The sequence below is a fragment of the Nipponia nippon genome, unplaced genomic scaffold, assembly GCF_047370975.1.
Source record: "Nipponia nippon isolate SJK-2023a ecotype South Korea unplaced genomic scaffold, ASM4737097v1 scaffold_7, whole genome shotgun sequence".
Classification (NCBI taxonomy): Eukaryota; Metazoa; Chordata; class Aves; order Pelecaniformes; family Threskiornithidae; genus Nipponia; species Nipponia nippon.
This window is the reverse complement of record NW_028262391.1, coordinates 34,146,047-34,171,544: the sequence shown is the minus strand read 5'-3', so window position 1 is coordinate 34,171,544 and position 25,498 is coordinate 34,146,047. Positions and strand designations below refer to the sequence as shown.

The 25,498-nt window shown below is 38.0% G+C and overlaps 1 protein-coding gene across 7 annotated transcripts in view; it reads right to left on the bottom strand.

Annotated features, from left to right (window-relative positions):
* The window catches only part of ESRP2 (epithelial splicing regulatory protein 2), a 54,557-nt gene that overhangs the window by 15,054 nt on the left and 14,005 nt on the right, over positions 1 to 25,498 (bottom strand). For 5 of the 7 annotated variants that reach the window (XM_087740897.1, XM_087740895.1, XM_087740892.1 and 2 more), the window contains 10 exons: positions 10,570 to 10,683; positions 8,479 to 8,593; positions 7,613 to 7,711; positions 7,436 to 7,490; positions 6,484 to 6,594; positions 5,689 to 5,821; positions 5,448 to 5,490; positions 4,612 to 4,913; positions 2,305 to 2,526; positions 798 to 996 (listed from right to left, as the gene is read on the bottom strand). In XM_087740897.1, coding sequence (XP_087597023.1) covers positions 798 to 996; positions 2,305 to 2,526; positions 4,612 to 4,913; positions 5,448 to 5,490; positions 5,689 to 5,821; positions 6,484 to 6,594; positions 7,436 to 7,490; positions 7,613 to 7,711; positions 8,479 to 8,593; positions 10,570 to 10,683 — 1,393 coding nt within the window. The remainder of the gene's footprint in view (positions 1 to 797; positions 997 to 2,304; positions 2,527 to 4,611; positions 4,914 to 5,447; positions 5,491 to 5,688; positions 5,822 to 6,483; positions 6,595 to 7,435; positions 7,491 to 7,612; positions 7,712 to 8,478; positions 8,594 to 10,569; positions 10,684 to 25,498) is intronic. The other 2 variants (XM_087740894.1, XM_087740896.1) reach the window with 1 other exon arrangement.

The window sequence follows — 25,498 nt, the reverse complement described above, 5'->3', positions numbered from 1 at the left end:
TCTTCTTGTATAAGCCTCCTGCAACTTCAAAAAGTATTTTTAGGATATAGCAAAAAGAAAGCCTCACTAGAGCACTAGTCTGATGCATTTTGATGAACAAATATCCGATTTGTATAGGAACAAAGCTTGGCTTAGTGTGCAGTCAAACTGTTTTTAAATACTGTATTTGGCAGCTTTTTACTATTTTGCAAATACATATCGGCATCTGCTTAGTGATTTGGCAGCGAGACTGATTAGAATGGTACAGTAAAGTTCCATTATGTTTCCACAATAATGTCCACTGTAATATTAAATAAAATAAAAAGATAAAAATCCATCCAACTTCACCACTCTATGGTTTGTTAGCATATCATCCCAGTGGGTGTTTTTCTTCAAAAATAAGCCCAAAGAGTACCTTCTCAATTCTATCTTCTAAGCCAAGATAGCAAGAGCACTCATCGGCAGCTAGCATATAGAATTTCTCCCCCTTTTAAAAATCTTTCTAATTCCAAGTAGGTTTCACTACAGGCAAGTCTATTGCAGAGCTCAGAAGAACAGTACACCCATAAAAAGCAAAGTGTGCAACAATTTCACTGGCAAGGCCTTGCTGCCCTCTACTCACCACCGAAGATACAATAAAAATGCCTCTGATCAGTCCCATTATTGCCCAAAGGGAACAATTCCAATCTCAGCATGTATACAGATGGATGATTATTGATCATGGCAAAACCCAAGTCAAAAGGTGAAAGGCCACAAAGCTTCAGCACCTACCACATATCAGCCTTTAGCAGCAGAGAGCAGAAGAATTGCAGACTTACATGGTAACTTACATGGCGGCGGGGATAAGCCACTACGATTTAAAGTGCCACCCATTAAAACAAAGTTCATCTCCTCTCCTGAACACTGGAATACTTCCACATAACGGTCCTTCATCATTTTTTTGTGACATTTTTGAGCCACCATAAAGGCTTTGTCAGCAGATTTCATTTGGATAAAAGCATCACCTGATGGTCGTCCCTGGGGGAGGGGAGAAATAATCGTAAGTGAATCTGTTATTAAAACACGCAGAGCACAAGAAATGCAGAAACTACTAAGATCAAATGTCTACTGAAAGTCTGTGTTGTTCTTCCTCATCTGGCACCAATGACTAGTAACTCAATAATTATTTTTAGGAGCAGAAAGGTAAGACTCAGGTAACCAGCGCCCAGTTAACACAACACTACTTCCATCCTCCGCAGAAAGAAAGAGAGAATAATTTAACATGGAAACAAAGTTTGAAGGCCTCTAATCTAAACACTGTTCAAAGCAGGGCTAACTTCCAAGTTACATCAGGCCATTAATGGCCTTCTCCACTTGAATTCTGAGCATCTCCAGGGGTGGAGATTCCGCAACATTTCTGGGAACCTGTTGGGGTGCTTAACTAATTTCTCATTGTGATTTTTTTTTCCCTTTTCACCCAATTGCAATTTTCCTTGATGCAGTTTATTAACACTGTCTCTTATTCTTTTGCTGTGAAGGTCTAGGAAGAGTCTGGCTTTGCCTTCCCTGTAACTACCTTTTAGGTAACAGGACAACAGTAAAAAGCTCCAGACACGCTTTAGTAAAGTCCATAGCTACATTAGAAATGGATTTCCAGATCTGATTTTCTGCAACCTGACAGACATTGCTGTATGTATAAAATATTAAAAACTTTCTTAACAGAAAAGCGGAACAAATACGGTAGATCTCTCTCATTTGTTTTCTTTAATACATCAATACTTCTGTGACTAATAGAGTTTATTTTTAACACAAGACAATAAGGAAAAAAATATCCCTGTGATTATGTCATTAAAATATATCCAAAACACAATTTTTAATTATCAACTTCCTTTAAACCCTGAGAAGTCTCTAATCAAGCTAGAAGTTAGGAAAACCTTTTTTTTTTTCCACAAATAACACTCAAACAACACAGCTACCATTGAGTACAAACCCTGAAGCTGACAGCTATGCCATCTAACATGAGACATTTCTGTCTTGTGTATTTCCAGCACTTGACTGAAACACAAGGGCCTATTTAAGACAGCCTCTAGGATAAAGCTATCATTAAAAGAACAAGCTTCATCCTCCCCAGTCTTTTGCATACATATATAGAAAGAAAAGCAAGTGTATATGTAAAAGGGGAGGTGAAATGAGGAAAAGGAAGGAACAAAAAGACAGGCAAACAGAACATAGTATTTTCTCAAGGTTATAGCAGACCTAAAGCACAGGCAAGAACAGTAAGCTACCCTGACTTCTAACCGTGTTCAATAACTGGAAAGTTGGCCCTCCCGTGCAAAATGCTGTTACCTGTTGATTGAGGACCATGTGAACTCCATGGGGCTTGATATCAGCTGTGGCATCTCCCATAAATTCCAGGATGTCATCAATGCCAGCAGTGTAAGGAAGGCCTCTAAGCCGGACACAGTCACGTACGCTACCCGTGGCAATGGTATATGGTGGGGGTATGACAGGAATGATGGGAGTTGGGAGAGTGGGGATAAGAGGCGTTGACATATATCGGTTAAGTACCTGTTGGTAAAAAAAGCACATTGATAGAGATTTACACATCATCTGGTTAAGCACAAATCAATTCTCACAATACTATTTCACACATTTAAATAAATCCACTTCCAACATCAGAGGAAAAAAACCTCCTTAAACCAAATTATTGCAGATAGTTTCCTGTTGGGCATTTGAAAGTTTCAAACTCAGAAGGGAGAGAGGAAGTCTTACAAATTTAATTTGCTAGACTCTAATAACAGACATTATAAAAAAAAAAAGTTAAAAGCAGATTACAGTTCATTTTAGAATATCCCAAAAAGGAACATTTGAAAACCACATTTGTGCCAATAAACCAGTATTGCCACATACAGTTGCTACTTAAATTAGGGTAAATTAAAGACAGTCATTTTAAAAGAACTGAGACCTGAAATAACTAATAAGTAAAAACACTAGCTCTAATTCCTTCATAAAACCTGATTGGTTAAGTGAGGGTGTGTTTTTAACCTGAGTGCTCATCTCCAAGTACAGATTGGGGGGGGTGGGGTGGTGGTGCAAAAAAAGGGATAAGAACTATAGGAGGCCTTGATCTCAATGTTTTATTTTCTCTTGACTCAAATGACAAAAGGAACATAACTTGCCATTGGGGCCTACTGCTGAAAAAACACATTTAGCAATGACTTTCAGAAATAAACACGCACATTCCACTGAAAGAGGTAGCAAAAGAGGTTACAAAGCTTTAGTTTTGCCAATAATGATTCAGCCTAGGGAGTTTGTCTCAATAGAAGCCTTTTTTCAAGAAACTACTTGTAGCACCTTTCAGGTCAGAAATCATCTCCCTCAGTTGTGTATAGAATATTGCAATTACTCTGTCTTAACACTAAGTGAATGAGAGCTGGCTTTACCTCTTATAATTGCTCAAACAAGGAGCTGTAATTCCCTAAAAAATAAACTCTTGCTCAAGCAGCAAAAAAATTAGGGTGTCACCCTAGACAGCTGTCATAGAGGAAGAATTAATGACATATTGACAGAATATAAGTTATACAACTTTTATCCACGTCTCCCTAACAAAAATGAGAGCAAAGTCTTGGTCACTGTGATAGAGTGGTTTTGTTCCTTAGAGGACTTAGCTTCATTCTCTCTAAGGAGCAGAACTGAAAAGGAAGGGGGGGGGGGGGGGAAAATCTCACCATGCCATTTCGCTTAACCTTCACAATACGTCTATCAGATTCTTGGCTGTTCTAATCTCCATATCACAGTACTAAGGGTAAATGGCAGGTCTACGAGTGTGGATATTCTTTCACTTGCCCCATCACTTCTATGGAAAAGACTTCTCATGTCACATAGGTTGAAACAGTAACTGTAATAAGTTTTTATAGCCAGCGGTCGCTCAAAGACCAGATCAAATCTTATAATGGTTCCCTTTGGCATTATCAGTCTAGAAATATTTTGTGTCAGGCAGAAAAACACAATATATTATGTTTTTCACAGGCTGGTGAAAAAATAATTATTTTATATTTATTTTGCTGGTGCCAAAATAAAATGGTGTTACCAGTTTAAGAAGGTGATAATAGGAACTGGTGAAGGATAGTGAAAAAAAGTGAAATATATTATCTTAGGAAAACAAATACTTCACTCCATTTCACCAAAAATCAGATACATCCTGATAATTCTTGGTTTCCAACAAAGCAGTTTTGGGAAAAGCTGTTTTAATACATCCAGATTTGGATTTAATGTTAGAAATTCTGTACATGGAGACCAGAATTTAAAGACAATACTGCAGATTTTCAAGAAGCATTACTACAATACTATCAATCTATAGTACATTTTTGAAGTTATTTTTGTGATTTCTGTCAACCTTTAAGTAGAGGAAAATTATTCAATCATTTTTACTTTACAATCTGAGGGACATTAAAAAAAACCAACAGTGGCAGTAAAAAACAAAACAATGCAGTGCAATTTTCCATGCCAATCAGGAAGCACATATTGCCCTTTCTGAAACTTGACATCTTTAATATAATAGACTTTCATGGTTGTCTGCAACATATTTTTGTGCAAGTGTTAGAAGAAATGTTTTAACCGTTAAGTTTCGATCTCACAGCCAATAGTTACAACCTGTTGGACTTCTGCTGCTGTGCTCCTGAAGAGTTCAATGTAACGTTTTCCAAGTATTTCTTTGTGCTTTTTAAGTGCATTCTGTGCATATTCTTCACAGGAAAATAACACAAATGCATCTCCTGTGGGCCTGCCATCTGGGTACTTGACAAAGAGAAGTCCCTCTTTCCCTCCTGTGACTGGGCACTCTGGCCCCAGAAACCCCAAGACATCCTCCTGAGTAGCAGTGAATGGAAGGCCTCTCATCCGGATGATAACTTGATTCTCCTTAGATAAGAACTGGGCCACTTCATTGGAGGTGCCTGATAGAAAGATAACAACACGTGGTCAGCCAACACCATATGGTCATGCTGGTCAGTCAATTCCATAGGATGCAGGAGCGGCAAACCAGTAAGGAGCAATATAGGAGATAAGTAGCTAGCAACAAACCCACAGAAGACCCAAGACACTACTAACACCCAGTAATCTATTCTGAAGTGAAATTCCCTTACCCTGAAAGTGTTTCATATTTCAATTAAATGGGAATAAAGATGAGATTAGTGTGAACTTATACAAGGTACACAGATGCTTCCACTGCAAATGTTCATCTTCCTCCCAAACAGCAAGACCTGTTTGTGAACATCACAGCCCAAATGCTCACAGCTCAAATTCAACCATGTGAAACCAGAACTTGACAGGGTCAAGTATTCTTGACAGGCAAGACAGGAAAAGCTACTTCATTATCCATTTGTCTCCTCAGCCAAGAGAAAAAAAAAAAAACAAAAAAAAAAAGAGAAAGAATCAGAACAACACTCCTATGAACTTCAGTAATTACACTGCACTCCAGCATCACTTACCTCCTGCAATTTTTAAGAATTCTTCCCCAGTTGCTTTGTAAACCTTAAAGAGAAAAAGAAAAAAGAGCCACATGTGAAAATGACAATATTCAACTCTAAAACACACACACTCTTCCACATGTGAGAGAATTGTATTTTGGTACTTTGAGCACAACGAAGTGCAGTTTGTTCTCATATAAAACTGTAGTCTAAAATATTAAGATTGCTTTCCAAAGATTTGTTTCAAGTCACTACTTTTTACCTCAATATATCTGCTACCCATGTGATGCTTATGTCTTTCCAGCGCGAGATCTCTCTGTTCAGAATTGACAAACCGAACTAATGCCTCCCCATTTCTTCTTCCTTGAGCATTCAGACAAAGAGCCACACCACCTCTGGAAGGTAAAACCAACAAAAATAAACTTAGTTTTAATCTTTAATACATTTAATAAAAAACTGTGTAAGACTAGTAGAGAAATCAGACTTTAACATGGAGTTTACAGACGGAAAAAGAAATTGCTACTATCCACAATTTAATTTCATTTTTAATGTAACAATTATACTGCATAATCTGCTTCAGCAAGATCTTGGATCTCATGCTGTTCACCACTTTCTCAACTTCCATGCAGACTTAAATTTGCAAGCCCTTCCTATCATCTCAGAGATGCAGATTTGAATTTCCTGATACCTCTAAATTAAAAAAAAAAACCCAAACCTCTGTGTTGAGAATCTGGAATATATATTAAGTGACATGTATGCTAAATTAAACTCACTCTCTATATAAATAGACCCATATATTCACAGAGGTGTACACACATCAGTCATTTGGAGGTTCCTGAATTTGGCCTGTTTAGGAAGTATAGCAGAATATTGAAGAGCTGGTACAAAATTAAAGCTTCTATCATATCTTGGACTCTGCCTTGATTAATGTAGTACGAGTTTCTCCCTCTAGGTACTAGCAATAAATGAACGTATGTTGGTTTTCAATGGATAAGTCTCTTTTCTTCTTCACACACTTAAAAACTTTTCCTTGCACGCCTAAGGCTTATTATCTTACTTGGCAATGTTGAGTCCTTTGAAAAATCGAGCAATATCTTGGTCTGAAGACTGCCATGGCAAACCTCTGGCACGTATTACTGTCTCACTGTCCACTGTTTCAGATTTACTACTGCATGGAAAGGAAAAGAAAAAACAAAACAAAAGAAGCCAAAGTAAGCTTTAATCTAGGTTTTCCATTATCTTACCAAATTTCAGTTTGCAACTAATTTGACTTGTAAATCAGGAGTATATTTGCTGTTGTGACTCTTCTAATTCCGTTACTTATTTCAATAAAGAAAGGAAAAATAACTGGGATAATTCTTTTATATACACAATGCCTAAGATGCACTATGTTGTCACCACATTGCAATTCCTTAAAAAAATTAGGAAGACTGTCTGTCTCCAAGTGAAGTAATAAGGAACTGAATTAATTTTATTTGAAAGATCTAACAATCCAACATAGATGGTTACAAGGTAGTCCTAAATACGCGTACATATTACTTATGCTTAAGATGTTTCATTCTCCAGTCACTGCAATGTATTTGAAAACAAAGAACCATTCTGTTTCTTCTCTCCCTAAACCCAACATACAGCACAGCATATTAGACCACTCTTCAGAAGCACCATGTAGTTCAGCTGCATATAGGGTACGCTAGCCATTACCCCTGTTGACTTAGGGAAAGTTCACAAATATTTCTTCACCACTGGGTGAGATAAGTCAGCCTCGCTGCCATGCAAAACAGAAGCTAGAGAACAAAGAGCATTTAACTTGCAGTGACTTTAAAGAGACAGACCGAAATACAGCATTCAACATACCAGCTATAGCCTGTCTACACTAGACTGCTGAATACACTGTTACTCTTCTCAGGAACCAACCTACTTTCAGTGACCACGGGGAAATATTCACAAGCTTTCCTTGCTGTAGGCAAGGCTCATCTTTGGTTGTAAACAACCGTGACAAGGGCACTTACCAAGGACCTGTTTCGTACTTGTATTTCACAGTTTCAGGCTCAGTAAATATGTGATCTGCAACAAAACAGGAAGTTTAAATATAACCAGGGTCAGAGATTACTTAAGGATGACAGTACCACTGCCAATTCCTACAGAAAGAGAAAGATTTCAGGATTCTGTATAAATAGGTCACTTACTACAACTTTCAGAGAGCATGCTGAAAATGATAGCCACCATGGTTTTCACTTGCCACACGCCAAAGTCCTCCTCTGTTTCATCTGTCCCTAAGCCTAGATCTAAACAGGCGATTATAGAAAATAACAGACTTGCACAATCATTTGTAAACAAGTCATAAGGCTTTTCTGATATTAACACAGAACTGGTAATCAAATTTACTGGTCTTAGAAGGGACACATGGCCATTAGACATTTGTTACTCTGCTCATAAACTGGTTAATATTCACTATAACAGTCAACAGTCTGAAAACTATTGATAGCTTACTTCATTTCAGTCTTAACAGCTTAAAAAAAAAAAAGCAGAATAAGTTCCTATCACTTCAAACATAACTGAACTTTAACTACATTCAGCTGGGCCACAGAAATGCTCCTAAAAGGTAGATGTCGGGTGTTGGGTTTTTTTGTTGTTGTTTTTGTTTGTTTGTTTGTTTTTCTTAATTAGTTTTTGTTTTAAACTCAGTTCAGTCAGGATCACACAAAAGAGCTGTTACTATCTGCAAACAGTAGATGCTTGCAGGCCAACTGGTGCTGAAAAGGCCCACTGATAGCTAAGCCTATCCTTTCGTATCAATGCAAGCGATGTTTTTCTCTAATGGATTTACTAAATATGGTTTAGAACTCATTGTTAGACTCAAATTGAAAAAAAAAAAAATTTACAAGCAGAGCTGCACCCCCAACATACATTTAAGCAAATATTCGTTCCATTTTACCTGTGAGTTTTTAAAACCCACGTCTTAGTTTAGGAAACTATAACCTGTAACAATCACAGAGACAAAACCTAAAAAAACATAATTGATTCTGATGTAAAAGCTGCAGCAAAAGGATACATTCTGCCATGGTCTTGATAGTCTGATCTTTCACGGCGGCTGAACTAGGGTAGCAAGTGTGAAATTCTTTGCGCAGATCATAAAAGGAATAGAAGCAGTCTGAGAGCAGGAAGTTCTACAAGGAAGGCAAAAAGTTTGTTTTGTACACACCATTCCTTTAAATTCTGATTAATATTTTTGGACTGAATGAGGCAGTCTCAAAAATCACATAGTTGCATGTCATCAGCTTGTCTATGATAGACCAGTTTAGTTCCTTTGTAACACAGTTCAAATTCCATAGCCTTACAGAATTAGATCTCTAGATGAGCAAACCCAAATAGCTTCTGAGAGGCAGACCTGTGCAAAACAGACTAAGATGACAGCCGGGGGGGGGGGGAGGGGAGCGAAATCTAGGTTTTTCTGTTTTATAAATACTCCCATTTAGGATACCGTATTTTCTCTTTTGTGGCTACACTGAAAAGAAATATTGTACCAAAAAGTGATAGCAAAGTTTAAATAAATATTGTTACAGTGTACAAAATATCTTCCAGCAACTTAAAGACATTTATTCCTTGCTGTTGTGTACTGGATAAGGATTTCAATTACATAACATTATTAAACAAATGTTTAAGCAGCCCTTCACTCAGACATTAGCTTATTTTTTCAAGGAATAAACCAAATAATTCTGGTCTGATTCACTGTTTTCTCTCTCACACTCTCCAACTGTTTTACTATATAAAAGTTTGACTTCGGTCTAAACAAACAGTACCCACCTTTGTAAATAAGGAATTAAGAAAAGTCACAAAGTAATGCTTCTTAAAATGGTAGGAACAGTAAGAGCTATGGTCCGAGGCTCACTAATATTTAATGTTCAGGGAGAAATAAACTTTTGCAAATGAAAAAAGTATTGAAGGAGAAAGAAAAAAAAGGGAAAGAAATGCAGTATGAAGAGACTCAACAGTTGATCAGATCCATTCCTAGATCTAGTATGGACAATTATTTCTTCTACAACATTACAGTGCTTGTTTTGTTTCAGTCCATTTGTTTCAAGAGGGCAGTACAAAGAACTACCCACAATCCATATTGCAGGATGGCATGAAGTAAAAAAAAAAAAGCAAAAAAACCAACCAAAAAACCAACAAAAAAAAACCAACCCAAAAACCAAACCAAACACAAAAAAACCCACAAAAAAACCGCAACACAACTATAATGTTTGAATGTTAAATATCATTCCTGTTTCCTTACTTGCTTCATCCCTACATAAACATGCACTTTTCATAAGAAGTCACAGTTTTAATATAACACAAATGCCAAATGAATATTTGTAGAAACTCAGCATGAGCCAATAGCCTTATATAGAGAAAAAAAAAAATACAACTGATCAGTCAACTTCTTCCATGTCAGCAGCTCCCATTCCTGTGGGGTTCCTGCAGACCCTGCCAAGCAGGCTAACTCAAGAGCCACTACCCTGCAGAAAGGCAAGATTCTTCTCCTCATGCAAGACAGCCTCCTCTAAGCTGTTGCAGAAGCTCTGAGTGGAAACTGCTGCTTTGTGTGGGAGTAGCAAATAAGCTGTAGCACTACTTCCCGCTGAATAAATGTGGATGGGGAACCACTGCCATTCTCCAGGGCAAGTCACTGCCCATGTGTTTATTCTCTACAGGACACTGACACATGGCTCCTACCAATTTCAGATCTTGGTAGAGACCCATGGCTCCGCACAAAACCTGTGGTTTAACTCAAGCCTAAACAAAGCAATAATTCTCCATCAACTCCGCTGAGGTTAGACCTGTACCTTTGCTTCCATTTCTTAAGACACAGAATTCAAAGTACTTGTATTGTTCCTGTCTCTATCCTGTCTTTCCTAATTTTCATCTTCATTACACTTATATGGGAGTCCTCAAGTACTGTAGCTGACTTCAAAAAGCAAGTGCCAAGAACTGCTTGTCTGCTACACAAGGTTGAGACGGGGAGGGAATCATCTTAAATATTGTTAGAACACTATAGTTCCCAAGGTTGAATTGTGTTGCTCATCTCAAACTCACATAAGCTATTTTCTTTTATGTCCTTAGAACACAGTACTGTCCTTCTGCATCAGTTCTGATCTCATACCTTCTTAGATGTTTCTGGGTGGAGGACTTGTCGAATGAGTAACTGGCCATCACTGCAGAGTGTGTAAGAGCTCCTTCCAAGTACTTTCAAATCACTGGATACCAGCTGACTAAACTGAAAAATAAAGTGATAAATTTCATTGTACTGACCAATACAGATAATTCCATGAAACAGGCAGTTACCATTATTAAAACTTTTCTTTTTCTAAAGAAGAGAAAATAATTCTGCACTTTATAATAGCTTTTGAAAAAACATGGAGAACAGATGTGGGCTCCTGATTAAAGGCAGGCAAAGAAACTATATACATTTGTGGAATAGAAAATAAGAACACCAGCAGTATGGTAAACAGAACAATTAGGACAATACAGCAGAATTTTGAGTTCCTATGAAAGGTCATGGTATTATAATGGTAATGTTCAACATCTGAACTAATTATAAAAGCTATGAAATATTTGAAAGAAAAAACCTTTCAAGATCAATCACAATACTGATTTTGCAATAGCCTTTCTTCACCTATGGCGCCTTTGAATTCAGTTATGTCCTTGAAATAATTTTTTTTGTTATTTGAACTTCAAAAAGAAAAAAGCCACCTATCAGGATTTACTAATGTTTTAAAAATTATATGCTAAGAAAAGCCAACAAATTGTGGTCTAATACCTTCAAAAGTGAAATTATAATCAAGTCAAATTCAAGCCAATGAAAGTTCTTGGTAGAGGTACAGTGTTACAAACGCTAGATAAAACAAAATTATTCTCTATCTCTAGCATGGATAACCCCCAATAGGTTAACTCTCAGGAGGAAAGGGCTCCATCTGTGTCTTGCTCAATGTTATTTTCCATCCTTATACAACAGTTTCTAGCCTTTTATTACTCCATACCAGTGTTAAATTCCTTGCTCATAATAGTCAACTAATGCATCACAGTACCTACATGTATCAAATCAGTAAATAGTAGCTTGTTAGCTAACTTTCAAGGGGACAGCTATAATTATTCTAAGCTTCCCTCTTGATGCTACTCCCTCCCAGGAAAGCATCACATCACAAACCAAGCAGTAATTAACATCATGATGCAGTAGCCACCCACTGCTCTCAGCAATAGCTTACAACTCCAAAACAACCACCCCCAAAAGCAAATTACAAGTTGACTTGAAACTCAGACAATATCTTTATGCTGTCTTTTAACCTGTGTATGGGGGAAAAGAGGGGGGTTTGTTTTATCAACACATGTGACACTTTACATAGTTAGAGTCTCTGCTCAGGAAAGATGATGTCCTAATGAGCTGATCACACAGCTACACAGTATTCACTGTGTGAACAAATGTTGCAGCATCTGTGTCCCAAAGGTAAGGCTCCACAAGGGAGAAATCACGCATTGAACATGATTTAGTAGGAGCAGAGACATGACTACCCAGGCTTTATTTCAAAATAACTTCTTAAATCCAGTTCAGGTCCTTTTCTAGGCTTGGACAGCTAACCAGCGTTCCACTACCATTTTGAGTTCAGAAATGCTGTAGTAGTGGCTACTACATATCAAGACAGAGAACTGAGGGGCAGAGCTGGGTAAGGAAAGGCACTTACATCAGCATCTTGTGTAAGTTGCTTAATTTGCAGATATATGTACAGATATAGATATATATCTGTCTATAAAATGAAGTTATTTAATATCAAACAGAAGGTATTTGAAACTTTAAGAAGGGTGAAGTATCCCCCCTAAAAACCCTTCACAATGCAATTCTTTGCACACTATCAAAAAAACCACCACTACCCCCCCAAAAAAAAAAAATTTCAAACAACCAACCCAAACTCTTGCAGATTCAGAAAGCCAGCTTCCTCCTGATTGCTAGTTCAGGCTGTAAAGCAAGTCATTGTTTAAGGATGATTTAAAGTCAGAAAACTGAGATCTGAGAGTGCTCAAAATACCTCAGCTGATGTGTAAACACCAGAAAAAGAAGAAAATTCCCGAGGACTCAAAAGGAACCACTTCAGAAATACAGTTCTGGGGACTGCCACAGTCACAAGCCAGCAACAAATATTCTCACCACAATAACAGACATGAGAATTGCCTTCTTACTAAATGCAGCAACTTATTACTTTGTTTTAACTTCTGGACACAGTAAAGAGCAAATATTTGTAAAAAGGGATTGGAAATGGTGACAGGAATTGGTCTCCAGAAGGTGTACAGGGATTCTTGCCAAAAGGAAGCAGAGTCTTACTGATGAACAGTAATAAAACACTCTCCAAACCTTCAACTTTGTACCCTATGCTTCTGAAGATGCACAAGAGCCCATATAAAGAGTGCAATTAGGGAGCTGTTTTGATCAGATAAACAAAGAAATCCAACACAGAATTTGAGGGAAGCAGCAAATGTATGCAGCCTCCTGCTTTACAAATAAAACAAAAACTGTAGTTCAAAAAGTCCTCACCAAGTTAGAAAACAAAAGGAGAAAAGTGTTTGGACAAGGGAGGAAACACTCAGGCCAAACGGTGTAAGTCAAGTTGGTAAAAATCAAGACTGTTGCACTGAAATATTCACTTTTTTTTTCAGATGGTGTTTCACACACAATGTACAGCTGAAAAGACAGATAGACAACACAGCTATTTTCAGAAGCCCCTAGTGAGAAGACATCAAGAAGAGTGAAATATTGCATAAGGACACCGATAAGCCAAACAGTCCAAATGTACTAAGGTTTAAAGAAGGCACGAGAGGCAGCATTTGTTTTTATTTTTAACTGAGCCCAAGTATTTGCACTGCATATTTATTAGATGTCAGTGACAACGTTCAACATTGCAAACTCCTTTCCAATGGGACAGTCGACATATCAAAACAATTCTCTAATTTTCTTACTAGAGGCTAGCAGCTTAAAGTGCCTTAGATAAAATGTCACAAGGTTGGCAGGCCTTGCTGAATACTTATTTAGAAACTTCTCTTTTAAAAACAGCCTTTTTCAAACTTTGGGTTGTAGTGCTCCAGAAGAGGGCAAAAGGAGTGTGGGAAGAACAGTCAGGAGTCATAAGCAATCCTTCCTATCCTAAACAGTTTAGCTATTGGACGGGTTAATTGAGGAGAGGAATGGGGTAGCACAGTGTGAATGGGAAGATTCACCTAGGAGAAGAGCATGGGGCAAAATAGCAAGCATAACACTGCCACAGAGGAACGACAGATATTTGAGGTTAGCTTGAACTGGCTTCTTTCATCTACATGAGATGCCTCCAAATTCAGGAAAGGTTAAGTATGAAAAGCATAGCTGTGGACCAGCTCTCATTACTATAGATTACACTGGACCCTTAAGTCTTTCAGGCAATAGATACAACCTATCACATGTATCAGGAGCAGTTAAAGCAACCAGTGCAGATGTGTTTGTAAAGCCACGTTGAAATATAAGTTAAGCAATTCAGAGTTCCTGTGGAAAAGCCATCTTCAACCTCCTTTTTCATACCACAAATTTCAGGCAGCATCTCAAAACAACCTTGAACCGGCATACACCCAGATGTAGCAAGCTAAGGACAAGTTAAGACCAGTGGCAGATTTACATTACATTTTTCTGTCTCACATGTTGAATAACCTGTCCACGACTCTGTCATTTCGTAAATTCCATCCACATCTCCTTCCCTCCACTAATAAAAACTCTCTCGGCTATTTACCTCATCATTCATCTTCGTGCTGCCCTCCATAGCACTCCCGCGCTTTAGCATGCAAAGCTGCCCCGCCTTAAGACTTCCTCCACCGAGGTCCCACACCCTGTGTCTCCCCTGTTAATCTACTCATTTCGTAGCAACAGAGTTATACAGAGTGTTAATTACTTCTGCTTGCATCTTGCAAACAGCCCTCATTTCAACTGCAAGAACCACAGTGTATTGGCATCACCCTCCACCCCTTATTGCTTATTCCACCAGATCAGCCTCTCTAGTAGAGCTCTGATGAATCAGGCCATATTTAAAGGAACATGTTTGATAATTCAATACTGAGATTAAAAACTGAACAGAGAGAAGAGGAAAAATCGAACAAGCTGCTCTGTACATTTACTTCCACGAAACCTAAAACAGTTCTTAGAGAAAAGGTGGTGAGAGGGAAGGGCAGAGTTTGAGCACCAGTTTGAAAAACTGGCTAAACAGGATTTTGGTCATGTAGCTGAGAGTACAAAGAGAGTGAAGAGACATGTTTCGCCAGCAGCAAAACTGGATGAAAGCCAGCACAAGCTGCTGTTTTCTGCAAATGAATCCCAAGTGGCTGAAATGACACAGTCCCCTTCGTGTTGCCTTAACTATAACTGAACAAAGCTGTGGATCTTAGAGAAACGGGAAGATTCCTCATTAAGCTCTCTCTATAGTTATGATGCACAAAGCACTAAAATAAACCTCTGGCTATTTGGATATTCCCATTTCCCTAACTAAAAATAGCTCTCATCCTTGAGAAAGGCTACTGCATCTGCGCTGTATCTTGCCTGGCATGGTAATGAAATACTGAGATAATTCAGTTGCAGAATGCATCCATGCTGTCAACTGAACCGTTTCTAAAACACCAAGATACTCTGGAGGATTCTCTCTTTAATTGGCTTCTGAGAAATAACAGAAAATTGGGCGGCTGCTTACTCATCAGACCTCCAGCAGCTCCTAGTGCGTCTTCAAAATGGGATCCTTTCCTTTAGCAATGCACAAAGTTTCTCTGTTTTGCTTTTTCCTTTAGCCCTACTGACCCATCACAGCTAACAGCACCAGACAAGACACAAAATTATTCACAAAGCTTCAGAATTAAAGGCACCCTTGCAATTTAACCAGGTCTGAAATGTTATGCTAAAGCATAAAATAAAAATCCAGAAAGAAGCTTCCCTTATAGTCCAGGCTTAAGCTAGACATGTATCTATTCCCAAGTAGAAAGATAAGTTATTAGATTTATCAGTATTCTTTGCACTAACAGATGGTCCTTATGGTATGGGGACCTGGTTTCAAATCAGCGGTATGAACAGGCGTGTTACTAAATTGCCCAGAGATAACAATTTGGTGATTACACATTAATACATGACCAAGTTTCTGCCAAATTAGAATTCAAAATGAGCACTTTTTGATATGCTACGCCATCTTTAGACTTAGGTGGGAGGACAAATCATACCTGGTCCAGCCAAAAATTAAGACATGAGACAGATAGATGATACTTGATTTGGGATAAAGCCTCTCAAAAAATTTGAACAGACTTAGCATTCTAGATCAGTCTTTTGCAAAAATAAACACTTATTCAGGAGTGACATCTTTTGGTCATTATTAAAAGGAAAACTTCCAGGAATAACTTAGAAGAAAAGTTATTTCAGCTCACCTAGGCTCACGTATTCCAATATATTCCCTTGAGCTTAAAGAACTCATATTACTAATATGTAACTGTCCTAGAGAAAGTGAAAATATACTCCACAGATCTGTAAAATATGCTGTTTGAGACAAAAAAAGGTTTATCTGAGGCACGTAAGTGTGAACTGCTTACATCTCTTTTGCTCAAACGTGGAAAATTAGCTGCATGTGGGTTTTTTTTTTTTTCCATATTCATTTTAAGAAATCAAGAATAAATTTCCACTCTGACCAGCACACATCTCCATGCGAAGCAGAAGCTAGAGATCTATTTTAGGTCTCTTTCACAAATTATTTTACCTACATAAGAGACTTCCTCCAGTAATGAATTATTAAAAAAAAAAGGTGGAGGGCAGCACAGAAACCATTACAGGCAGACAGCTCAAATATACAGACATATGTATCTCTGTGTACTCACGCATATGTTTCTGTATAGAATTATATATAGTAACACAAATTATAGTATGAAAAATCTCATCAGATCAGCTGAACTATGTTTGCACGTCTAACAATTCAGACTTTCTAAATTTATAAAATTATTTCTAAATTTCAATTCACTATATTTCTCAACATTTTCTTTAAGTCCTGAAATTTGATACATTTTATTAGCATAATGAAGTTTGAGAACTACAGCTCGTAGTCTATCAGACAGATTATCAAATAGAATTTACCAAAACAAATCAATGATATTGTAAGATCTAGACACTCACACATATATAGCAGTGTTTTATGTTGTAGAAACAACTTAAGTAGCAACCACATAAAGCACTTCTTTTTCAATCCAGAAATGAATTCGCTCTCATGCATACTCTCACACTTTGCCATATGTGAATTGTCAATTGAAAAAGAGATGTTAAACTTTTCTAATTGCAGCTCTCCTAGCAATGAGACCACATACTTCACCTATTAGCGTCATATATATTGCCACTTTGCAACGAACATCACATGTGCTTTGACTAAAGCCATACTGTTTATAACCACGTACAATATCCAGTCTTACTTGTGTTAAAAAAAAAGTCATCATTACTTATTAGATATTACTGTAATTCACTATATTAGAGCTTCAGACTGTCTTTTAGGTCTTTGGTGTGGGTCATTCTTTGCTTGTAGCTAGGAGCATACAACAATGATCTGTCTTCTTTCAGGTAAGAGAAGCAAGAACAAATAACAATCTCCAAAAAGGTCTCTCTGAAGATTTTCTACTCCAAGTTCTGCTTCAACAAGCAAAGCTATTGCAGTTCTTGCCTCAAAGCCTGATTTTATGGAAAGTCCTCTACAATTTATTGCCAGAGAACACCCAAACCCAATTATATAGTTGCAGGCGCAGTTCCTGAAAGGAGATCTCAAGTGGTCGAACATTGAAACAGGCTGCCCAGAGAAGCGGCAAAGTCTCCATCCTTGGAGATATTCAATACCCAACTGGACATGGTCCTTGGCAACCTGCTTTAGCTGACCCTACTTTCAGGGGTTGGACTAGACAACATCTGTAAGTCACTCCCAACCTCAGCTATTGTATGATTCTCTGATCTCTTTGGACTCTCTCTGTTTCGCCTACTCTGCAGCTACACTAAAGATCATTAAATCAATGCCACCATAGTGTACACGTGTGTGTGTCTGGTGAAGGATATGTTGTCTGGGGTAGGGGGGAAGGGGAAGAAAAGAGGTGACGTAGCCAAATTTGATTAACAGAACTTTTCTGCCACCAAAATCTAAGCAAGATTGGAGTACCACTGGAAAAAACAAACAAACAAGAAAAACCCATCCAGCAACCCTGAAGTCTACCTTAAGACTTAAAGTCTCTAATATAGCATGAGATATCTCAAGAGTAACAAGCCATGGGTTTGGTACACAAAGCTTGAACACACACACACACACAAAATGTCATGACATGTCAACTTTGGGAAATATTTTCACTTGGACTTTGTGCCTCAGACCCTACACCCATGAGGGTTTCACATTTATTTGCAATACTCTCTATGGGCAGTTTTCTGCTCCTTCACTCTTCAAACCCTGGTGATAATGTCAGCCTTATCCATGCAATGGAGGAATTTAAAGCATGTCAATACTACTGGGAGGTGCACAGACTGCATTTCAGCAGTATTTACAGGTATGATAACCCTTTATTGTGCTAGGTAACTTTTTAAACAGAGAATCCTATAGTAAGCCCTTGCCTTTGTTCATCTGTTAACTTCTACTCCACATGGCTGATAATGGATACATGGTGACCTTGTACTGAAATTGCTGTATGGAAAAAAGGAAAAAAAAGTGTAAGCCACAGTGCAGCCACAAGCTGCAGCCAACCTTTTTTTCCCTTCTAGCACAATAGGAAAAAATGCTGTATTTAGATACTATTCAGACAGAAACATGATAAAAATTGCCCCTTAGTTTTATTTCTTTGCAGGGGAAACTTGCAGAAGATGACAGAGGCAATCCAGGCCCGCTCACTAGAAATGTTCAAAACCAATACTGCCAGTTTGATTTCTCCTATTAAGAGGAAAGCAATTGTTTGCTCTACTGAACACTAATGCCTGAGATTTAGTGACTGAAGACTAGCCTGGACAAAAGCATGGTTTTCATTTCCAACATGCCACAGACAATATAACTGTGCTCAATATGACCAGTCAGGTTACATATCACCTTATGCCTCTTGAGGTACTATATACTGTATTAAATAACTGAATGAGTAATCAGTCACAATGGCCACCATAAATGTACTCGGGAGAGATATGTACATATTACCCAAAACCAGTCAGAGTTTCTGTCCAACTTTGGGATTTGCAAGTGTAAGAGCAGGTTTGCTCTCCGCAGTCTCAAGGATGTGGCACTGAGCTTCAAGCACTGCAGGCTGTCTTCTCCTTCTTACTACCTACTAATCTTGTTGTCATTTTGTATTCTTTCCTGAATAGAGGTCCAACAGCAGCAAACCAGGTACCACACATCCTGCTGCTGTTCCACAAGTTTCATCTACACTAGGTGTCTGTGTAGACATAAACTCATATTGTTGCCTTTCTCATTGAAAGAAACTAATTCTTTTCCACCCATGGCATGAGCTAACAAAGGTAACAGGGTTAAGGTCTCAACTATCCCATGCTTGGGGTTCTGCCATAAAACTCGAAACATCACAAATCTTCAAAAGAGGTAGTAGTTTAAAAATACAGAATTATATTTTTAAAGCTATTTAAGATATCCACCTTTATCTTTTACTTTGTTGGGAAGCTGAAGTTCCAGGAAGTAATACCACCCTGTCCTCCTCCTCGTTGTCATCACACAGGTCACCACAGAGTTCTCAAGTCAAGAAGGCACACAGCCTACATATACCTCTTGTAATGACCACAAGAGTTCAAGGGAGAAAAATGGAAGATACTTTTCAAGTTTATCACATCCTTCCATTCAACAATACGTACTAAAGTACTTTAAAATTCATCATACTCCTTCAGTATTGCATATGAGGGACTGGAAACTTTAAGCTTAGGTGAGCATAGCCTAGAGTTAATTTTCTGCATAAAAATAAGTTTGTTTAGCATGGTGCAGCAACAGGTAGAATATGAAATACAGAAATGGAGCAACAGTTGTCATGCCTTGTCTGTGCAGTGACAGTTTGTAGAGCATAGAAAACAGGCCATTGTGACTCAGGACTGTGATAAACTGTCTTAAGGGTGAAACTTCCACCTTATTTCTTTCTTTGGCTCATTTTAATTGGGCCTGGTTCTTTGTGTGACAAAGTAAACAATAGCTAACTAAAAGTTTTAATTCTTACTAGGAAAGAACGCAAAAATCTAACCTTCTGCAAAGATCTGTCCAAGCCATGCCACTTGAGCATTTTATGACCATTTTTGATTAATTATTTCTTAGATGAAAGTTTGCAACACCAGATTATTTGCATGCTTTCCAGCTATGGTATCTACAGCATCTAATTCAGGTAATGCATTAAGCATAAAAGGCAAGACCATGGTTCAGGCCATCTAAATGTCACAGCAATCAGGTCACAGCTTTTATCTTCAAAAGCACAATCTGTTTTAATAAGAGAGTGTTGAAATATGCAGAGGACTCCACAAATAAGCTACTTGAAGTTATCCTTGTGCAAGATAAAGCACCCCAGTCCAGCAACACAAGAATTTCATAGTTTCTGGACTTACTTTACTACTATATTATGTGTCAGGAAACTGCTAAATAAGGAAACACTTACTGAGATAAAATAAGTTTTCACCTTTCAATTAACCTGTATGAAGGAGGCCACTAGCTATCAAAAACAACAAAGAAATGCAAAAAAAGATGCTTATCTTGCAGAACGCCTTAGCATTTGTTAGCATAGATTGTTCATGAGTCTGTCTTTAAGCAAAAGGAAACTCTGAATATTAGTAATGCAAAAAATCCATACTCTATCAACCTTTTACCTACATTTCAAGCAGGATTACAATGGTGCCTCACAGTCCTCACGGGCTGCTTGCTATCAGCTCAACTCACAGAGCAAGTCATTACAGCCTGAAAGACAAGGCTGAACATACTTTCCAAACTCTAGGTTTTAATTAATGCCACGACTGCAATATTTCCTAAAGTCTTGATTTAAGCACAAGCTCTCTCTCACAGTGTTCTATACCTCCCCCACACCCACTTACCTCTGTTTCAAGGACAAACTTTCATTAGCAATGTGATCTTTAGCACTGGCTCTATTGACTGTAATGCATGGTACTGCTCTATTTACTCAACACTACCTCATTGTTTGTAGTGCAAGCTTAACCAGTTGTAGGAGAATAGCCAATACCTGCAAAATTAAAGCATTTTTTTTTTCTATTCGGTTGTTTTTCAGGTTGTTTTTGTAGTAATATCCAAGGAAAGTAAAAAGAGGAGGAGACATAAAAAGAAAGACATAGCTATTATCCACAATTCAGTTTCCTTCAAGATTCTCTCATACTCCTGCCTCTCCTTTAAACTTATACTGTCAGAATATCATAGGCATGGACTTCCCTGAATAACAGCCTTGAGATCCATGAAATATCTTTGCTTATATAAGAATCCAAGTGATTCTTGCTCAAACCCTTACAAATATCAGCAAAAAAAGTCAAATTTTATAAACTGGCTCTACTCTGCTTCAGAAACTGGAGTTTTCCCTTTCTTCTTCGACATGCTTTCACAAAAATATAAAGGGGAAGTGGAAGCAGATCCCTAAATCAGTTTGCCTTTAATCTCTGAAATTTTAAAGTCACAGATTAGGGCAGCAACCCCATGCATCAGGAATTGATTATGTTTAATAAAAGAAAAAATGAGGGTAAGAAATTATTGTCCCCAAGACTTTAGCAGTTCATAACTGCGTAAGATCAGAATTTACACTTGGCCTTCCAAGGGATTCAGACCTGCCCAATACAGAACAAGGACATTAATGGTGACATTATTTAGATGTTGCTTCCACTTACAGAACTACAACCTCTCTTTCAGGTAGCTTCTTGTTTCCAAAGCGAGTTCATTATGACTGAAAAGACTTGATATGAGTTGTCTGTAACATGAAGCCAGTCTCACAGCTTCTTGTGATCAATTCTCAGTGTCTGAGGGTTTAGAGGAAGAGGGGGTCGATTGATATTTTCTTTTGTTTCTTTAAGCATACCGCAAGAGCAGCAGTTTTCTTATCCCACAATTCATATTTACATGGTGCCATTTCACATGCTTTACAATAAGCAAAAGTTCATCCTGTAATAGTTTAGTTTTGCTGTAAGAAGTAATGTAGGCTAATATACTTGAGTAATCAATCAAGCAAACCCCAAAACTCTGTTGCAGTCATATTCTTGTGACTGCTATGTATTTTCCAGTTCTCAATCTCATGCATCCCCCTCCAATCCAACTGTTATTTGATTCAAGAGGTTTGATGTTTTATACACTGTTTTGTGTCTCTCTCCAGCTGCAAAGGACTCCTAAATTAACTTTCAGGCTTTCAGGTACACAGCTACAATAACATCTATTTACAAAGCAAAAGCTCCACAGTGGTTTTTACACTTTTCTTTTCCAAGTTGCATACTATAGCTCTACTTCACTCTTAATGCAATTCACTGCAACAGAATTACTTACCAGGAAAGTAATTCTGCCATAATTTCTGTAAAGATGTTTAATTTCAGACACTGCCAACATCTACACAATTCATTATGATGTTAAAGCACATGCTTAAATTTCTCTAGCATTAGAGCCAGAGAATGGAAGCACCAATAATTAAGATTTGATTTCAATTCAGTAAGAATGATAACACAATTCAGAGACTGCCCTAGAGCTCTAGTAGTAGAACCTTTTCTTTTAAGCTAATAGGTATCCAAAAATCATCACAGCAGCCAAGTTTTTGCAAGAGAATACAACTGTTTCTTAATCTTAAAATTAAGTTTCTTTCCAATTTTTTAGTGCTAACAAAATATCTGTTTCTCAAAACTGTTTACCCCTCTCTGCCCACTGCAGCTCTACAGAGAAAGGTAACAGGGGAAACAAAAACTAAAGTGTTTTTAAATGGAAGTTTGGGAGAAGTGGCAGGGTTGGTTTTTGTTTAATTTAAATTTCAATTCCCAATACCTTTTGCCTAATGTTTACCTTATAACTCACATCTGCCTTCACAGCATGTGGATTTAATGAATGAGGGACAGATTAGTAAAGCAGCTGTTTATAAACAAAGCAAGAACAGAGCCTATTGTACAGAAGCATACTGGAGTAAGTTGTGAACAGTTTAAAGAACATCAACAGAGATTTATCAAAGCAAAGCTCTAAAAATGGTTTGTAGAGCAAACATAGCTTCTGATTCAGTACCTTCTTAGGACACACACATGAAGTTGCCTTTTAGAGTATGAATATTTTCCTCCTTTCTTGAAATAAGGTTGTAGATAACAGAAACTGATCATGAAGGAAAACAACAACATGACATCTCTGCAGTTTTTATGCAAAGCAGCAACTATTATGAAGAAAAAAAAGCTTTTCCAGACGAGACAGGAGTTGGCAAAGACATGAACGTGAGGAAGAGGGAGAAATACTGTTTATGCTTCCAATGAAGAGACATAAAAGTTCCAATTTTAACCATAGATATTATAAAATAAAATAGGGCTGACATTACATTACTTACAAAAAAAAAAATCTCCAATCAGCATTTTTAGTTTTGGCCACAACACTGCTTTGCTAGCAATATCAATTCCAGCATCTATGCGTCACTCTTAAACCTAACTGTTCAGCAAAGAAGTGCTGCAACACGTTGACAGAGATGTTGCCCTCATTTGGCAGCACTTAGCTACCTAAGACCTTCTGCATATAACTTAAGGGTGGTGTTTTTTTTTAAAAAAGAAGGAAAAAAAGAAGGTCCCAGGTAAAATAACATACAGATGCAACAACTGTGCAACCCTTTCAAAAGCTGTGACAAGAACCAGATAAAATCCTACCAGAGGAAGAGGGAAACAGTGGAGGTTTGCAGACAATCCAGAGTATCCACAAAAAGTTCTCTAAGCTGCTTTCATGTTAACATGTAAGAACTGGTAGAAGCACTGCATGCATACTTACTGTCAAAATGGTAGAATACAAATCCTTTATTCCTCATTTATTATTCCTCAGCCACTTTTGAAAACCTTGACAATAGTTCATGAACACATTTCCAGTGACTTTTTCAGTAGCTACTAACAGCAAGTTAGAGGAAAGAAGTTCAAAGTCTTTGAGGATCATGTAATCCAGCAATCTTTGTATTAAAAGGCTTCTACCCTGTGTTTTACTGTCTTCCAGTGACTTTAAAAAAAGCTGCAAGTACAATTTTAAGAGAAATTCAAGTATTCAGATATAATATTATAGCTGCGAGAATGTGCTAGTGACAAATGTGCTAGTGACACAGTTTCCAAACACTGCACAACATCACACTGTGTGAAGACAGGTCTTTCAAGCTATTCTGGACAGGTCACAGAAAAGTTTATTTTTCTATATATGCTAATCCACCCAGACTTGGTACAAGATTTAATGTTACTGTTTAATTTCACCAGAACAAGCAGCAGGATCCACTATCATAAAAAGTCTGCTCAAGCTCATCCTCAAACCACTGGGCCAAATTATTCACTTCTAATGAATATTGGCACTTCTAATTTTAAGAGAAGATAGCCCAGTTAGCAAAGACTACCACATTTTTATGCTTGCAAAGGAAAGAATATGCAGCTTTAGACAAATTCCTTTATCTAATCTTCTGCTCATTCTGAAGTGAAATGCACCTCAATATAGGAACAAAGCAATGTTTAAGGGAATACTCCAGGAATTCAGATGGAAGTATTGCAACCTCAGAGAAGCTAAGGCTATTGCTTTTCCACAAAACCTAACAGAACATAAATGCTGCCAGTAACAAACACATTCACATGATCTACATATGTATATTCATGTATTCATATCTATATTATATACGTAACAGAGGAACTGTTTCTGCTATTAACTCTGTTCTTGAGAAGAGATGCGAGTGTTTCAATAATAATGTAGCGGGAGCTGAGTAGCACAGAGGATTTGTAAAGGGAAAAATAGTTTACCTATACCATCAACAACAGAATTACAACTAGGGTTCTGAAACAAGAGTTAGCCATCCATTTCCATTGCTAAAAAAAAAAAAAAAAATCCACACTGTAACAGCCTGCAGCTACAGGAAGCATGAGCACATCCTTACATCTCCACAATAAAGACTGACGATATTCCAATATTAGGTATCAAACATATTTTAACCAATGCTCATCTAAGTTTATCAATGGAAATAGGGAGCTATTAGATGGTAACACATAGTGAGAACCCCACATAAGGCTACAGGCACACAGTACACTCGGCCCTCCTGTAAGGGCAGGAGTTTATCACTTACCTGCCCTGACAACCTGAAGGCCACCTTGCGTCTGTCAGGAAATCCTCATCACTCACTGGTGATACCAAACCAAGGCCACAGTTTCACAATACAAACTGTTTGGTGGCCAACCTGTCTTAAAATGTTTCTCTCCTTTCACCCGCACTGCTCATCCACACCTTGCTCCTCTGGTTGCCCTCAGAAAAAACACCTAATCTGCCACACTGTACATCAGACAGAACCGCTCCAAACCAGAGCTGTTTTTAACTCAGAACAGTGCTCTGCTCCAGTTTAACATGCAGCCCCAAAAACTTTTGTATTGGCAGAACGCAGGTGAGGGAGGTCCAGGTAGCAGCACCTACTTCAGTGAAAGGTGCCACTAAAAAGTTTTCATACAACTGCAGCTTGAGAACATGATGCGGGGGCAGAAATACCTTAAGCTGGTATCGCCATCAAACATGTTGGATCATGAAAATACCACCAAAGGGTGTAGTTTCATGGGACATGAGCTTGGACAGCAAAGCAGCTTAGAAGTTTCCACCCTGCCTGCTCATTTCAGTGATCCTGTTTACAGCACAGCTCCACAACGAGTTTTACTGACACAACAAAAAGATGGCAAAGTATGGTGCAGGGGCAAGAAAGAAGCTGGCTTCACTGCTGAAACCAAATCTTGTGAAACTACACCCTAAGTATTTGTTGTGGAGAGAACAGCCTGCTCAGTAACACTTGCCAAAGGTTTGCCAAACACCTGCTCCAAAACTTCAGAACTCAGACCCAGTAAATATTCCAAA